Source organism: Elephas maximus, chromosome 2 (assembly GCF_024166365.1).
Source record: "Elephas maximus indicus isolate mEleMax1 chromosome 2, mEleMax1 primary haplotype, whole genome shotgun sequence".
Lineage (NCBI taxonomy): Eukaryota > Metazoa > Chordata > Mammalia > Proboscidea > Elephantidae > Elephas > Elephas maximus.
Window position 1 is genome coordinate 221921654 of NC_064820.1, and position 18473 is coordinate 221940126.

General features: G+C 42.5%; 1 protein-coding gene and 1 pseudogene across 3 annotated transcripts in view; both read right to left on the bottom strand.

Moving 5' to 3' along the window:
• Positions 1-18473, bottom strand: part of LCA5L (lebercilin LCA5 like) — a 77016-nt gene that overhangs the window by 4627 nt on the left and 53916 nt on the right. For all 3 annotated transcript variants that reach the window (XM_049874861.1, XM_049874862.1, XM_049874860.1), the window contains 3 exons: positions 4477-4561; positions 2554-2657; positions 2101-2218 (listed from right to left, as the gene is read on the bottom strand). In XM_049874861.1, coding sequence (XP_049730818.1) covers positions 2101-2218; positions 2554-2657; positions 4477-4561 — 307 coding nt within the window. The remainder of the gene's footprint in view (positions 1-2100; positions 2219-2553; positions 2658-4476; positions 4562-18473) is intronic.
• On the bottom strand, positions 4786-5194 carry LOC126070580 (ribosomal biogenesis factor-like; annotated as a pseudogene).

Sequence of the window (18473 nt, forward strand, 5' to 3'; positions counted from 1 at the left end):
GAATGCCTGGTGTGTTCAACAAGGGCTCCCCACCCTGGCCCTGGGGGGACTCTGGGAATGGATTGATCATCAGGAGCTGACCTTTCCTTGGGAGTTGTTCTGTGGCCCTGTGGGGTCTCAGCCGACTTCTCATTAGCAGTAACGCATCATGAAAACAAGGGACAGTGCCGTCTGCAGGAAAATTGTGTCCAACCTAGAATTTTAGACCTAGCCAATTATTAATGAAATGTATATTAAAAAAAAAAATCGGCGCCATCAAGTCAGTTCTGACACATAGTGACCCCATAGGGTTTCCAAGGCTGTAAATCTCAATGGAAGCAGACTGGCACATCTTTCTCCCGGGGAGTGGCTGGTGATTTCGAGCCACCGACATTTCGATTAGCAGCTGACTGCTTTAACCACTGTGCCACCAGGGTTCCTCAATTATTAATGGTCATACACTTCTTAATCAAGTGTAGGGGCCAAATAATGGCATTTGCAGACATGAAGTTCCGCGAATTTACCTGACATGCTCCTGTTCTCAAGAAGTTACTGGAGGCTGTGCTCTTTAAAACATTTTTCCAAGAAAGAGAAAGACTCCGTTTAGGAGACCAGATCCAGTGGAGAAGTGAGGCGAGAGGAAAATGGTGAAGAGAGATGGCAGAGGACAGCTGTGCCCCAGAGGTGGAGGATGCTGAGAGGTGAAGGGTGGGCACCCCCACGACCCCCGCTTTGTTATGCCTTGGAGGGGTGTAACACCCAGTGCAGGGTGCGCCAGGCCCTGGCTGTCCCCACCAGGGGCTGACGAAGATGTGGCACTCTTGTACCCTGCAGCCTGCGTCAGCTGAAGACCCTCATTTCACCCACAGCAGCTTTCTGCTTTGACCTGAGAACTGGAAGAAAGTTTAAACTAAACTAAACTCGTTGCCGTCAAGTTGATTCCAACTTACAGTGACTCTACAGGAGATCAAGTAGAAGTGCCCCATAGAGCTTCCAGTGAGCATCTGGTGGATTCGAACTCCTGACCTTTTGGTTAGCAGCCATAGCTCTTAGCCACTATGTCACTAGGGTTGCTAGAAGTCAGCTAGTGACCTTAAAAACAGGAAAACCTGAGCAGCGCATTCCCCCTGGCCCCATCTCGCGGGGGCTTCACGAGCAGCCCTGCCAGATGCCCTGACTGAGTTCTAGCAGATTTCCCAGCTTCCAGGACGCTGAGATCAGAGTCTCTGATCAGCTTAACTTTTCCTGGAAGTCCCTGTCTAATTGTGGTAATGTTGCCCTTTACACAGCTGGATTTCTGTTTGCTACCCGATTTTTCAAAACTCAATACTTTCTTGAAAGATGCATGTAAGACTGGGGAGCTGTGAGGAAAAGCAAGGCAGTGACTGGCATGGAAGTCAGGGTCGTGGAGGTTCCTGGAGGGAGGGGACAAGGGCCCCCAGATGTCTAGGGAACACTAATGTGCTCATTTTATTTTAATTATTTATATGCGTTTCACATGTTTTTGAGGCAGGCAGCCTCAGAGCCCAATCTTTCTGAGAGACACCTGCTCTGACTTATCCTCCTACATCCAGCAAAATAAGCTGCCCTTCTGAAATTGTCCTTGACAAGATAACCACAGAACAGGCCATAGATGGCCTCAACCCGCCTCTGGGTGGAGACGAACATCCTAATGAAGAAAAATTCATCCCTTCCTCCATCCTGGGGGATCGAACCCTTGTCTAAAGAAAATGCACACTCACCCCCAAGCTCTGAGCGCCTGCGTGAACGTCAAACCTGAATATTCATGATGAATTTGCATTTCCTTGTCTGCTCTCTGTAAAAGTCCACCTCCCCAAGCTCCCTGGGAGCAGCCTTGGAGGCAGCAGCCCTGATTGCTCTTTTCCTTGTACGATGAGATAAAGGCGTCTTTCTGATCTCCCACTTCGGCCTCTTGTTTATTGGCTGTAAAAGTCATGCCGAGCAAAACCTGGGGTTTTCACCCAGTAACACTTCGAGATTATATAGTAATTCACAATTAAAAAAAAGAATAAAAGACTTCTTTTTAACACTTCGAGATTATATAGTAATTCACAATTAAAAAAAATAAATAAATAAAAGACTTTTAAAAGTTAAAATTACCTCCATGTTTTCTCTTAGAATCCTCTTGGTTTGGTAGTTTAGTGATATAGTGAGGGATTTCACTGTTTATTTCAGTTGATTTTTCTTTATGAGCAATGTTTCCTCTTGTCTTTTTACTCTATTAGAAAAGCAGCAAAAACACATTTCTTGGGTTCAGATAATTTGAAATTGTGCTTTATTCTAATGAATACAAATACTTTTTGTACAGAACAAGTGAGTATTGCCTACTTTATTTTTATAAACCCAAAACCAAACCCACTGCTGTCGAGTCAATGCTGACTCATAGCGACCCTATAGGACAGAGTACAACTGTCCCATAGAGTTTCCAAGGAGCACCTGGTGGATTCAAACTGGTGACCTTTTGGTTAGCAGCCGTAGCCCTTAACCACTACGCCACCAGGGTTTATTAAGACATGTTTAACTAGACACTGCAAGATTTCAAATTTGCTGTACCTTAGTTGTCAAACGTGGAACATCTGATTTTTGGGTTTCCTGGTGTTTCATACTCATAAATGAAAAACTTTTCCTGTCTGCTTGTACTGATTTCGTTGAAGAAACTACAAAACAGGTAGATTATATGTAAGAAACCTATTATTACACAATTGGAAGCAATACTCATTTTAAACATAAAATAACACTGAAGTATGTAATTTAATAATAAAGTATACCAGATGTTTCCTAAAAATTTTCACAATAACATTTGCCAGTTCCCTTTTTTCCCTACCATCTGCCTTGCTTTGTGTTATTTTGGGCCACAAAGGTGATGACTGTCACACTGTTACAGTACAAAAAAGTAAGCGTTCGGTTCACAGCACTGCTGCTGAAGGTATTCAGTGTCTGCTTGCAGATGGCATTCGACACTGAGACAAGCAATTGTGAAAGGCCAAGCCACAATGATGACCCGAGAGCCCTCTTGATTAGCAGTAGTTAGACCATCCATGCTCAAGTGTATGACCATTAATCTAGACTTCACTTCCCTTGACATATTCTCCCATTTAAAACACCCATGGTTGGTTTTATCATCTTCTCTGGTGACGGTTACTCTGGATTATAGCTATGAGTTGGAATCAACTTGACGGCAACGGGTTTGGTTTTTTTTTTTTGGAAAGAAAAGAAGGCAAGTGTCATGGATTGAATTATGTCCCCCCAAAAATGTATCAGTTTGGCTGGGCCATGATTCCCGATATTGTGTGATTTTCTTATTTGTTGTAAATCCTGCCTCTATGATGTTAATAAGGGAGGATGGGCCACAGTTGTGTTAGTGAGGCAGGACTCAATCTATAAGACTGAATTGCGGCTTGAGGCAATCTTTTGAGATGTAAAAGAGAGAAGCAAGCAGAGGGACGGGGACCACCAAGAAAGTAGCGCTGGGAGCAGAGGCATCCATTGAACCCAGGGTCCCTGCACAGAGAAGCTCCTAGTCCAGGGGAAGATTGATGAGAAGGACCTTTCTCCAGAGCCAACAGAGAGGGAAAGCCTTCCCCTGGATTCGGACTTTTGGCCTACTTTACTGCGAGGAAATCAATTTCTCTTTGTAAAGCCATCTACTTGTGGTATTTCTGTTACAGCAGCACTAGATGACTAAGAAGGCAAGAACTGTGAGGTTGCTGCCTTTAAAAGTAAATATGGTAGTTCTTTCAAAATAGAGGCCAGTGTTTTCATTGTGCCTCTTTTGAGCAGAACCTTATGCTGGGAGATTCGGGGGGTGGGGAAAGGAGTATGTAGTGCCTTGAAGGAAAAAAAATACCACAACATGCATGAATCTCAAAAACATGCTACACAAAAAAAGCCAGACACAAAGACTGCATGACTCCACTAATATAAAATCCTAGGACAGGCGAACCTAAGCTCTTGTGACAGATGGGAAATCAGTGTTTGCCCTGGGCCAGGGATGGGGGGCTACTGGGTGCAGAGGGATGCGAAGGAGCCTCCTGGGAGATGGAAGTGTCTTACATCTTGATTGGGTGGTGGTTACATGGGTATATGCATTTAGCATAAACCTAATGAAGTCTACACTTCAAATGGATGAATTTTATTTAGGTAAATTATATCTCATGAAGTTGATTTTAAAAACCCTCACACTGGATAACAGGTACACTTAGAACGTTTAACTCTGGGTGGACATTTTGCTTCAGGCTAAAATTATCCTCTCGGTCCACCTGGAGTAAGGACACAAGTGACTGAACAGAAAGGGAAGACAGGAAAACACTTGTATTTTTGAGTTATTTCAACCGTATCATAGTTTCATTATTCTTCTAGAATCACAAAAATGACCAATAAAAGGATTCTTTATCCATTATTTTGACTACATAAATTAGGAAAACATGACTATAGATATTTAAGAATAGATTTGGAGGAAAAAAAATTAAAACATACCTTTTGGGTAATCATCTTTGTCATGTAAATTTTTAAGTATTCGATTAGTATAGATGTTTTTAATTTCAAGCTCTCGATCCTTCTCCTAAAAAGAACCACATACCAAATTTTCTATAAATACTTGTTTTTATCAACCTTGATTTCTTTTAAAAAAACAACTTAGTGAGCTTGGTATTCTTTGAATAAAATTTATAGATTCTAGCAGAAACAGAAATAGGCTATGTCATTATATAGCATTCCAGATATCACAAAGTACTTTTTTTTTTTGTGTACAAAACATTAAATTTATTGATCTTTTTTTTGGGTGGGGGCAATTTGATGTATCACCACTGTTACAACTGAGCCGTTAATCTTGCAGCCTTGTCAACAGTAACTGGTTCGTTTTCATGCTGTTGCTGAGGAATCAGTTGTTTCTGCTGAGGTTTAAGTGAAGGCCTTTCGAGAAGTGTGCGAGTTCCTTTCGTATATCTACAAAAGCTTTACTCTGAATTTTTTCATCATTCACAGTGTTTGCCTTAAGATTTGTGGCAACTGGTTTTCCTTTGTTTTTAGACTTAGTGTTCTTTGGCTGGCTATGTGAAATGCACTCCTGGACTTCTGCCCTCTTGGTGCATTCTTGGCCATCGTCTCCCATACCTGCGTACAACTGCTCAAACCCCAGGTGACACCACTTGCAAGCACCAAAACCAAACCACACCCAGTGCCGTGGAGTCGATTCCGACTCACAGCGACCCTATGGGACAGAGTAGAACTGCCCCAGAGAGTTTCCAAGGAGCACGTGGTGGGTTTGAACCGCCGACCTCTTGGTTAGCAGCCATAGCACTTAACCACTACGCCACCAGTATTTCCACTTGCAAGCACAGGGTCCAGTGCTTTTTAAAAAGTGACCAACTATTATAATGGGGACCATTTGTTTGAAAAGCCTTGCATGCCAACTTCTTCCACTGTATTCTTTTTGCCCCCTGGGCCTGTGCCCCAAAGGGTATTGCTCCTGTGCACATCCAATATAATAGCCACTAGCCGCATGTTGGTATTTAAATTAAAGTTGAATACAATAGAAAGTGTAGTCCTCAGTCACACTACCCGTATTTTGAGTGCTCAATAACTATACGTGACTTGTCACCACAGTATCGGACAGCACAGACAGAACATTGCCATCGCTGCAGAAACTCCTATTAGATAGGGCTCCATCTTTGTAAGGAGCACAGGCTGGGTAAAGCCTAGAACAAGGAGGCCATTGGTCAGCTTTAAATCTCAGTGTTGACTTCTGAGTTTTGGCAAAACAAAAATTTTGAAATCCAGGCTTGTTGAGAAAAAAAAAAAAAGGTTTTATTAAATTCAAATGATCCTTCTTAACACAAACATCAAGAGGCAAATCTGTTGGACTTAAGACCATTGCGCTTTAGTAAAAGTCATAGCTGAAAGGTGGGCATGTATGAGTTAAGGGAGTCTTCCATCAAAGATTAGAGAGGAAAGCCCAGGGATGTGAGAGTGAGAGGGACAGAGACAGAGAGAAAAAGAGAGAGAGAGATACAGATAGGGTTCTAGACTCCCTATGCCTTCTTAGGGTCAAAACTATAAGCCAGGGGATACTCAGGGGTGAAGAAACATCTCTGCACTTTGGAGAAGTCTCAGGCAGGAGCTCTTGGGATGGCCCAGGAAACTTCAAGCCCCTTAAAAAGGCCTCCATATTCAGCATGGACTTAGAGCAACATGGTATCACCAAGTTGTAAATTAGAAAGAATTAAAAGCAATGTCTAGGCAAAGGGCCAAAGACAGTGGCTTCCCTGGCCCCTGCAATGAAGGGGTGAACCGAGGGGAACTGAGTGGAGGGCCAGGGAACCTGCTCTGGAGTCCTCAGGGTTATGGATCCAGGTAATCCCAGAGCAGAGGCTTTGGAATAGGCAATCTAGCCAGGTATTACATGAAGGATGTAACTACGATCTCGGAGCATTTGCACCAACAGTCAGCAAGGTGGGACCACCAAGATTTGACTATCCTGAGAAGAGACCATGAGCTTCACCAGCCGTGTTCAGTATGCACCAGATAGGTTCCTGGGAACCCGGCTAGGTAAGACCAGTCACTCCTCAGTAGAATGAGATCTAGGGAGGAGCCAGAGATCTGTTTCTCCCATCCCCAGTAGGACATGTGCGTTTTCCCTTATTCCCAGATGCTATCTCCACTAAGAGATGGGTGTAAGTAAAAAACTCTGAAGGTCTAAGAGACAACCTAAAAGAAGACTGTTTTTAACTAGAAGAGACTGAGACAAGCTTGCATCAATTTCTCCTTGCCCATCCCCACCCCAGCCCCAGGCTGTGAAGTGGGGTTCATAAGGCATTCTAAGTTCAGTCAGAGAAAATAAAGAACATTATATATTTTTGCACATTCGAATTGCACAGTTTTTGTACTCCTTTTGATCATAAACTTGGCTTATTATCAGAGATACATAAATGGATAAAACATGAGACTATCAATCTTTTCTAGAATTTAGGTTTCTATAAGCAAAATGTTACAGTATGTCTCTCCTTTTATTTCTTAATGTGATAACACTTCACTTAGCTAGAAAGTACAGTAACAGTGAGACTTTATTACTATGAAAAATTGGTCAAGTATATTCTGGATATTATGTTTAAGAAGAAGGATACTGTATAATACATTTTAGAAAAAAATTCCACCCACACTGGTTAAGTCAAAGATTTTGATGGTTAGATGGATAAGTTTTGGTTATCTGGAAAAGTCAATGATATCTTTTGATTTGATTTGGACCTTCACAGGGTCAGTATGTACTTCAGCAGCACAGAACAGAAAGGAGGCACATTGAGAACTGCTGACCAGAGTCAAAACAAGCAGCACGAAAGAGAGTCCTACAGGCTTAGAGCAAAGGTTTGAGTCTAGGCACCCATGACAACGCTGGACCAAAATACAAAAACAGGTTTAGAACACAATCTAGGATACTTTGTGGTTGAGGCCAATCAGTTAATCAAGAGAAACTGTAAGAAAGAAGATTTATAACTGGGCATGCTCAATGGCATGCTGTGGAATACTCACAGAAGACTATTCAGAAACTCGCAGAGGTATTAACTCAGAGATAAACGAGAACCTGGGTCATCGGTGTGGAACTCTGTAAAGGTCAGCACAGATGGCTTCCAAAAATTAGATAGGAAATTGTGTCTTAATACACACCGCCCTTTTGGCAGGGGTGAGATTTTAGCCTGGATGTAAGCTCATTTGGGAGCTGTAGGAGGCTGACATCTGTCCCCTTTCTTTAGCCCATTCTATAGAGCAGGGCCTAGATGTGGTACTGGGTGAGTGTGAAAATGAGTTCCAAGGTGCAGAAATAGAAATTTTAATCTTTGGGACATTATTCTCCCAAGCTCAAGCAATAATGACTTATTTTAGTGTGGCAGATTGTGCTTCCCAAAAATTGCCACAGCAATGTCTCTGTGCTCTTCCAGGACCTTGCCACTCCCCATCAAGTGCAATCTACTGCTCCTCCTTCCTTCAACTGTCTTGACGAATGGAATGAGGCAAAAGTGATACTGCATGAGTGCTACAGCTAGGTCATAGAAGGCAATGTGGTTTTGGCCTAGCTCTTTCTTTCTTGAGACTCGCCCTTGGACCCAGCCACCATGTTATGAGGAGGTCCAGGTCACATAGAGAGGCCTTGTGTAGGTGGTCCAGCCAACAACCCAGCTAAGGTTTCAGCTGACAGCTGGCACCAACTGCAGGCATAAGAGTGAGTGAGCCTTAGGTAATTCCAGCCCCCAGCCTTCAAGCCATCTCAACTGACACCAAGCGGAAAAGAGATGAGCGAGCACTGTCCACATTGTAGATCTGTGAATGAAATAAATCCCATATTTGAAGCCACTAAAAGTTTCAGGGTGATTTATTATGCAACCATAGTAACAGTCAGCTTCCAAAGTATCTTTATAAAGTTTGTATTCCTCTTCCCCTTGGATCAGTACTAGGGATGACCACAGAAGTGAAGCATACGAGGCAGCCTCATTCTTCCAGGTAAAGCAGGGCTAGTGAGTGGAATGTGGAGTGCAGGAGGAAACTATAGGCAATAGGCCATGGCTTTCATGACTGAGCTATGGAAAATGACACAATGGATTGTCTAAAATTATTTTGTGTAATATATTCTCTGTGTGTTTTTTCTTCACATACGACAGCACTGGGAGAAGGAGGATTTTTTTTACCTTTGTTGTTTTGGAGCCCTGGTGGCAAAGTGGTTAAGAGCTTGGCTGCTATCTGAAAGGTTGGCAGTTTGACTCCACCAGCTGCTGCTTGGAAATCCTATGGGGGCAGTTCTACTCCGTCCTACAGGGTCGCTACGAGTAGGAATTGACTCGACGGCAATCGGTTTTTTGGGGGGAGTTTTCCTTAATATCCCTACATTTCCTTTATCTTCTAGCTCTTCTATTGAATTTTGTATGGCAATCTTATTTTGTTTTCTGTCCCTTTTTCATAATATCCTGTTCTTTTATGGATACCAAAAAACCAAAACCCACTGCCATAGAGTTGATTCCGGCTCATAGCGACCCTATAGGACAGAGTAGAACTGCCCCATAGAGTTTCCAAGGAGCGCCTGATGGATTCGAACTGTTGACCTCTTGGTTAGTAGCCGTAGCACTTAACCACTACGCCACCAGGGTTTCCTTTATGGATACAGTATCTCAGATTATGGTATTAAACTTGGGTCAGCTCTTCTGCTGGTTATTCTTTTGTTCTTTCAGGCTGCTGCTTTTCTTCACACATCTGGCTGCCTAAGCATATTTAAGAATGAGGGACTGGATTAATGACTTCACCCGCTGTTTGGTGTGGGAGTTCAGTTCTTTGGTAGGCTCCTTCCTGAGTGGGAGGCAGGCTGGCTCTGGGTAAATCAGTGGGTTGTGTTGACCTGCAGGCTTCATTTTCCCGTGAGTCGTTTGACTGAGTGCCTCCAGAATCAGGAGGATTTTCCTCTGGAGTGCCGGCACATGCACTTGTAGTCCCATTTGTTCTCAAGCAATTCATTCGCTCTCCTGGGGGAGGAACTACTGACTTTTGGCCTAGTTGTAAATGCTGGGCTCCCCAATGTGTATAGGGCTGAGGAGAAAAGTGGGACAGATGAGACTGATGCCTTGCTCTATAGGCAGGCTTTCAGTTCATCCCAGGTCCTCACTCTTCTCACTCCTGCCCTTCATACCTGCCTACTACTAGACAAACACCCCTCCAAGCATTTCCTGCTGTCGCTTCACTTTGTGTCACCCATATAAATGTTCCCACCCACTTTCTGTCTCAATAAATCTCCCAAAATACTGTTTGCTGATGGTTTGCCCCCAGTTCTTTTTGCTGTTAGGTGTCTATTTTCTTTTTTATTCCTTTACTGATATTTCATTGAGGGATTCTGGAGGGAAAGAAGTTAGACAGTCTATAATTGCCAACAACTGAAGGTCAGAGTAAGCAGTCTTTCTCGGCCCAAATCAGAACGCATACTTACCTGCTGGTGAACGTGGTTTAGGTACCTCCCTCTTGTGACCTCAGGGGTACCGCTTTAAAATATACTGGTACCACCCGGGAGATACTGATTTCAAAGGTGTGGGTGTAGCCTGGGCAATGGTGTTTATTTATTGTTGTGAAAAAAATATATATATATATAACATGACATTTTCCAATTAAAATTTTTTCACATGTACAATTTAGTGACTCTGCTTACATTAATCACGTTGTGCAACCATCACCAATATCCACTGCCAAATTTCCCATCGTCATAAACAGAAACTGAATGCTTCCTAAACAGCAAATCCCCCTTTCCTCCTCCCTCCCGCCGTGGGAACCACTAACACACTTTCGTCTCCATGCATTTGCCTATTCTAGATATTTCATGGATGTGGGATCCTAAGTGTGTTTGACATTTCACTCAGCATAATGTTTTCAAGGTTCACGCATGTCGTAGCATGTATCACGACTTCATTTCTCTTTATGTCTGAGTAATATTCCATTGTATGTGTGTATAGCACATTTTGTTTATCCATTCATCTGTTGATGGACATTTAGGTTGCTTCCACCTTTTGGCAACTGTGAACAGTGTGGTGAGCACTGGTTTACATGTGTCTGTGTTGCTGCTTTCAAATCTCTTGGCAATATACCTAGGAGTGGAATTTCTGGGTCATGTGGTAGTTCTGGAGCCCTGGTAGCACAGTGGTTAAGAGTTTGGCTGCTAACCAAAAGGCTGGCAGTTCAAATCCACCAGCTGCTCCTTGGAAACCCTATGGGGCAATTCTGCTCTGTCCTATAGGGTTGCTACTGTGAGTTGGAATTGACGACAACGGGTTTTTTTTTTTTTTTTTTTGGTTATGATAGTTCTATGTTTAACCTTTTGAGGACCTGCCAAACCATTTTCTACAGCGGTTGTACTGTTCTGCATTTTCCCTCCAGCAATGGAAGAGGGCTCCAATTCCTCCACATCCTTACCAACATTTGATGTTTTCATTTTTTTAAATCTTAGCCATCCTAGTGGGTGTGTAGTAGTGTCTCCTTGTGGTTTTGATTTGTATCTCCCTGTTGACTAATGATGTTCACCATTTGTACTTCTTCCTTGGTGAAATGTCCATTCACAGCCTTTGCCCATTTATTGATTGGGTTTTTGTCTTTTTGTTACTAAGCTGTAGCAGTTCTTTATATATTCTGGATATTAAACCTGTATGGCAATGGAGTTTTCGAAGCTCTCCAGTTGACTGACCTGCTGTCACTTTCAAGGGCCTTGCTTCAACCAAACACACAGGTGGCTGCCCCAAGGCTCTGCTCCTGTTCACACCTGCTGATTGTGAGCGTGGAGTTTCCCTCTCTGTTGCTGTTACTTCTGCCTTTTTCCTGTGTATATTTTAGGTTGTGGTTGTTCTGCTTTCTCCGCCAACCTCCCCCATCCCCCCAAAAAAGAAAAGAAAACAAACAAAAAACACACACTACTTTTTATCTTCCAGGAATTCTTTGGTCGTTCTAGTACAACTATGGCATTCTTTCTTGAGTTATGGAGTCACTTAAGAACATACTGTCATTTCCATGGGATTTTGGCAGACGGGAGGAAAAGCATGCATTCGGCCCACCTTCTTGATCTATTTCTACTTTTTTATGCATAAGATATGTAATAATTCTTACTTTTTTCCCTTTAAAAGTTCTTATTATGGAAATTTGAAAAATATACATAAGTAGAGAGAAAAAATACAGTGAGCTTCCATGAACCCACTTCAGTAATGAAAGACACATGCCCCCTCTCTGATCCTACTCGTGCCCCTGGATTATTATGAAGCAAATCCTAGACATCATATAATTTAATCTGTAAATACTTCAGTATGTAATTGTGGTAGACAAGGGTAACCTCTTTAAAATCTAACTATAATACCATCATCCCACTCACCAAAAAAAATCAATAATAATCCTTTAATATCATCAAACACGTAGTTTGTTTCACATTTTACCAATTATCTTATGATTTTTTTTAAGTTTGTTTGAATCAGAATCCAAACAAGAGTGAAAACATTGTGATTAATGTCTCTTGAGTCTGTGTGAGGAACTTTTAAATTTTGAGGTGCCAGTAGGTCCAATGGGGGAGATTTCAGACCTAAAATCAAGCACTCCATTCAGAAACTAAACTGAAGGTTTTACGTCTACACTTCTGATAACCATTAAAACAAACACACAAACAAAAAACAAACCAAACCCATCGCTGTGGAGTCCATTCTGACTAACGGTTAAAAAAAAAAAACGGCTTCTGTTAAAGTTTGCCATTTGAAAAACAAAGCTCAGCTGGCTTGTTATGTTACGAGTGTTCCCACAACTGTCCTTAGAAAAAGCTTCATTGAGTTGTTAAAATACTTTAGAGCCTATAGATAAACATGTTGTTTTAACTATTAAGAAGTTCCCCGGCAAGTGCCTAGGCATTACCTCTTTTCTCTCAGCTAAAAAAGCTGCAGGTTTGGTTTTTTTTAAAACAAGCAAAGTTTACGTACACTTTCCTAACTAATGGTCAGTTCTGTATCCAAAGATTCCAATTAAGTTGGCCCAGCTGCAAATATGTCACTAACTTCCATTATCACTAAACTTTCATGTCGAAATTGTTTATACTTCTCATTTGAGAAATACTGCCTTAGTTAAAATGCATCAATTATGAGAGATGTGTATTAGACTAGAAACTGATGTAAAGAAAGTCTCACAGTTAATTGCCAGCCTTGTAAATCTCACCTCCTTTCCTGCCACTGCTTTGATGCGAAGTTGTTTACTGTACTCACTTTACTTGGTAAATATTTCCTTGTTTTGCCCGTAAGGCAGAGCATACTATTACAGCCAAGCTCAACACATGCTCTCCTGTGGTTCATTCCTTCAATAAATTTAACTTGTTTAAATATCAAATTGGAGTGTTGGTCCAGTGACTTTACAAGGACAAGTCTCTTTTAACCTACAGGTTCCTGACCCCCGTTACTTTAATTTTTTTCTTGTTGCCATTTGTTGAATAAAGGTTGTTTGCCCTGTAGTTTCCCACAGTCTAGATGTTGTGAAGAATATTGAATATTGGCATCGGTGAAGAATACTGAATATACCAAAAATTGCCAGAAGAACAAATCTGTCTTGGAAGAAGTACAGCCAGAATACTCCTTAGAAGTGAGGATGGTGAGACTTCATCTCACATACCTGGGACACATTATCAAGAGGGACCAGTCCCTGGAGAAAGGACATCATGCTTGGTATAGGGTCAGTGAAAAAGTGGAAGTCCCTGAATGAGATGGATTGACACAGTGGCTGCAACAATGGGCTCAAGCATAATGATTGTGAGGATGGCACAGGATCAGGCAGTGTTTTTTGTGTTGTACTTAACGGTCGCTATGAGTCAGAACCAACTCGACGGCACCTAACAACAAGATGTTGCTGTCTACATTCTGGTGGTATCTTTTTTCATGTTCCTCTGCCCCCTATATTTCTTTTAAGTTGGTCACTAGATCTAAATGTTCAATCAGATTTAGGTTAGTTTTTTTTTGGCATGGATGCTGCGTACATCCATCAGAAAGTGCATAATGCCTGGTGGTATCTCTTGTGATGCTAACAGCCATTAATTCATTGTTGCTGTTAGCTGCCATCAAGTTGGGCCCCCAACTCATGGTGACCCCACGTGTTACAGATGGCTGTAATCTTTATGGACGGAGTTAGCCAGGCCCTTCTTCTCCAGAGTCTCTGGGTGAATTCGAACTGCCAACCTTTAGGTTTGCAGCCTACTGAAAACTGCTTGTACCACTTCTATCACTCCTTCTTCATTTATTAACTGGGATACTTTTGTAAGGAGGAGCTTCTCCCTCACAAACTATTTGTTCACTCTTAGGGGTGGTTCGTACAGGAAAGGTGAATAAATGCTTGTTCCTTTTCCTTTACTTACTAGTTTTCAAAATAATGTGCTGGTTCCCTAGTATATCCTCCAAAGGTTACTACTCACTGAGGTTTTTTGTTTGGTTTTGTTTTTGAAGTATCATAAGGAACGGTTAGATTTACAAATATTTGATATTCTTCAATCCAGGCAGTTATCTATAATGATCCTCAAATTGCCCCATCTTTGGCCTATTCTAAAATTAATCTTAATTTGTTTTTGTGATTTCCCTGAGTTGATATCAGGATGTTGTTCTGTTCTGTGACCTTGTGTTGTGTTATTATCTGATATTATTGGTTTTCTGACCAAACAATTTCCTTTAGTATTTCTTGTAGCTTTGGTTTGGTTTTTGCAAATTCTCTAAGCTTGTGTTTATCTGTAAATGTTTTAATTTCGCCTTCATATTTTAGAGAGAGTTTTGCTGGATATATGATCCTTGGCTGGCAGTTTTTCTCCTTCAGTGCTCTATATACGTCATCCCATTGCCTTCTTGCCCGCATGGTCTCTGCCGAGTAGTCTAAACTTATTCTTACTGATTCTCCTTTGTAGGAGACCTTTCTTTTATCCCTGGCTGCTTTTAAAATTTTCTCTTTATCTTTGGTTTTGGTAAGTTTGATGATAATATGTCTTGGTGATTTTCTTTTTGGATCAATCTTAAATGGGGTTCGATGAGCATCTTGGATAGATATCCTTTCATCTTTCATGATGTCAGGGAAGTTTTCTCTCAACAGATCTTCAACTATTCTCTCTGTGTTTTCTAATATCCCTCCCTGTTCTGGGACTCCGATCACACGCTAGTTATTCTTCTTGATAGAGTCCCACATGATTCTTAGGGTTTCTTCATTTTTTCAAATTCTTTTATCTGATTTTTGTTCAGCTATATTGGTGTCAATTCCCTGGTCCTCCAGATTTCCCGTTCTGCATTCCAACTGCTCGAGTCTGCTCCTCTGACTTCCTATTGCATTGTCTGATTTTATAATTTTATTGTTAATATTTTGGATTTCTGAATGCTGTCTCTCTATGGATTCTTGCAACTTATTAATTTTTCCACTATGTTCTTGAATAATCTTTTTGAGTTCTTCAACTGCTTTATCAGTGTGGTCCTTGGCTTTTTTCTGTAGATTGCCTTATTTCATTTCTGAGGTCATCCCTGATGTCTTGAAGCATTCTGTAAATTAGTTTTTTATATTCTGTATCTGGCAATTCCAGGATTGTATCTTCATTTGGGAAAGATTTTGATTCTTTAATTTGGGGAGTTGTAGAAGCAGTCATCGTCTGCTTCTTTATGTGGTTTGATATTAACTGCTGTCTCCGAGCCATCTCTAAGATATTGTAGTGATTTATTCTATATTTGCTCACTGAGTCTTGTTTTGTTTTCTTTCAATATACGTAGATGGGCTACTAGATTGAGCTGTCTTGATTGTTGTAGCCCTTGACTTACTTATGTCCTATTACCAGCTGGTTTGGGCTGTTACCAGATATATAAGCCTAAGAATCCATTCACTATTCTTGAGTAGAATCTGATTTTGTGTCACCAAGTGTGTGGTGCAGACTGTCACCTATCCACCTAGAGAAGTAGTGGTGATAGTTGTGTACACCAAATTCTAGTAGCAGCAGGGGTTCACACTCCAGGGAGGGCAGGATGCTGACAGGCTTCCCCCAAGTGCCAGTGAGGTAGGTATGTCTCTTCCTAAAGCACTTTGGTGGGTGGGCTCTGCAGCTGTACCTTAGGCCCCCAATGCAAGTACCTCTACAGATTGGTAGGTGTCACCCTCCTTACACCCCTAAGGCTGGAGGCTAGGTGGTCTAGGGGGAGCTTCAGCCCTCAGTTCCCTGTTGCGGGTCAGTGAGGGCTCTGTTGAATACGCAGAGATATCAGACCTGGGAAACTTGTCTTTCCAGTAAATCCACTAAAACAAATGCAGTCAGATCCCTATCAGAAATGCCTTTGCATTATAATAGCCACCTTGTTCCCTGTAGGGATGAAAGCCCAAGACTGTGGATCACATATGCTTGCTGGAGCTGGCTCTGTGTTTTTAGTCCAATTAGGGAAGGATTTTTGGTCCCTAGGTTTTTTGTAGCTGCTTCTCTCAGGCCAGGAGAATGGGTTAGGAAAAGACCAAAAAAAAAAAAAAGAAAAGGAAAGAAAGAAAAACCACAGAGCAGTTCACTCTCTGGGTCAGGAAATTCCAACGTTAATGAAACTGCCTGGGAAAGGGGAGGGGAGGGTTCACATAAATAGGAGAGAGTAGCACCCCGGAATACAGACAAAGTTTCTTATCTTGCTTGGGATGACTGTTTTATCTGAGATTCCCGAGGGGCGCGTCGACTGTGTGTGCCGGCTGGGTAGAGATTGCCCCCGAGGGTCAGGCCGCATCCCGTGCTTGCGCTGTCTCAGAAGCCGTGGTTAGTTCCTCCGCTCCCAGTCCAAAGTGCAGCGCCAAGGTTCCCTGGCTGGGACGCCTCACTCCTGGCTCCAAAACCAGTTGCTGCCTCCCAGTGACTTCTCCTCCTGTCAGCCATGTCGCTGCGCTGCCTGCGTGCACTGGCTGGGCTTCCCCCAATGTCAGTTCAGGGGGCCAGGGCTGCACTCCGTGTTTGTGCCATCACAGGATGCCGTGCTCAGCTCCCCTGCGCTCAGTCCAAAGCCCGGCACCAAGGTTTTCTGACTAGGACGCAGGCTCCAGGCTCTGAAAGCAGTCGCTGCTTCCCCATGGTTGTTTGTTCTCAGTCTCTGTCACTCAGGTCAACTCTTTAGATCTGTGTTTGATGGTCAGGGTTCGTAGATTGTCATGTATGTGATCGATTCACTTGTTTTTCCGAGTCTTTGTTGCAAGAGGGATCCGAGGTAGCGTCTACCTAGTCAGCCATCTTGGCCCCCCACCCTGGCCTATTCTAGATGGTTCCTGATTCCTTTGATATTATCCTGAGTCCTTCATAGATTCCCTGCTTTTGCATGACAGTATGTTCCAGGCTCATCTTACATATTCCAGACCTAGGATTTCAAGGGGCCCTGATTCTTTTTAGTGGGATATAAAATTTGAAGGCCGTAATCTGGATGCTAGGGGTTTCATTTCTACTGAGTTGATAAAATATATCACAAGTTCATAGTTTTACTTCCAACTAAAAAGAAAGACAATAGGATTTTTTGTTGTTGTTGAGTCTTTGATTATCTCTCACTCTTTTTTATCGTGGTGAAAATATCCACACCAGAACATCGACCAACATCCACATTTACAATTCAATGACATTAGTTACATTTTTCATGTTGTGCCACCAATATCGCTGTCCTTTTCCAAAATATTCTACCACTATTAACATAGTGGTAGAATATTTTGGAAAAGTACAGCCCGTAAACCCGTTGCTGTCTACCAAATTCTGTCTTAGTCATCTAGTGCTGGTATAACAGAAAAACAACAAGTGGATGGCTTTAATAAACAGAAATTTATTTCCTCACAGTGAAGTAGGCTAAAAGTCCAAATTCAGGGGGTCAGCTCAGGGGAAGGCTCTCTCTCTGTTGCCTCTGGAGAAAGGTCCTTTTCATCAATCTTCCCCTGGACTAGGAGCTTCTCCGTGCAGGAAGCCCGGGTCCAAAGGACTGCTCTGCTCCCCACACTGATTTCTTGGTAGTTTAAGGTCCCCCTGTCTCTCTGCTTGCTTCTTTCTTTTATATCCCAAAAGAAACCTGCTCAAGACACAATCCAATCCCATAGATTGAGTCCTGCCTCATCAACACAATTGCCTCTCATCCCCCCTCATTAACATCATAGAGGTAGGATTTACAACACATAGGAAAATCACAACAGATGACAAAATGGTAAACAATCACACAATACTGGGAATCATGGCCAAATTGATATACACATTTTTTGGGGACAGAATTCAATCTATGACATTCCACCCTTTGGCCCCCCAAAAATCACATCCTTGCAACATGCAAAACATATTCACCCCATCATGTCATAGCAAAAGTCTTAACTCCAAGTCCAAAATCCAAAATTCCTCTTCATCTATGAAATCTAGAATACAAGCTATGAGCTTCCAAGGGTACAATGGCAGAACAGGCACAAGCTATGCATTTCCATTACAAATGGGAGAAACTGGAGGGAAGAAGGGATAACAGGCACCAAGCAAGTCAGCAGAACATATTACATTAGCTCTCAAGGCTTTGAAAATAATCTTCTGTTCTCTGAGACAATTTACACAATAGCGCTGCCCTCCACACTCTAGGTATTGGCCACGCTCTCCAGATTCTGAGTGGAGGCCCCTCAGCCCTGAGCTTCAGCTCCACCTTCCAGGCCCACTGGGACAGCAACTCTGCTCCCCTGGCTTTAAGTGCACCGTTCTCCTGTCCATCTGAGTAGTGACTCCACCCTTAGAAACACCAGAGGCCATGGCTCCACCTTTTGGAACCCCAGAGGTCATGGCCTACCCTTTGAGACTGAGGCAGCTTGGCTTCCTGTGTTCCTTGTCTCTTCAGTTTCTACTTCCTGGTTCCTTGGCCTCTCAGCCCTTGGGCCTCATGCCCACATCTGCCCTGCTGGGGAAAGTATTCCAAAGCTCTGTAGCTCCACCGATAAGTGTCTGGAGGCACCCCTACTCC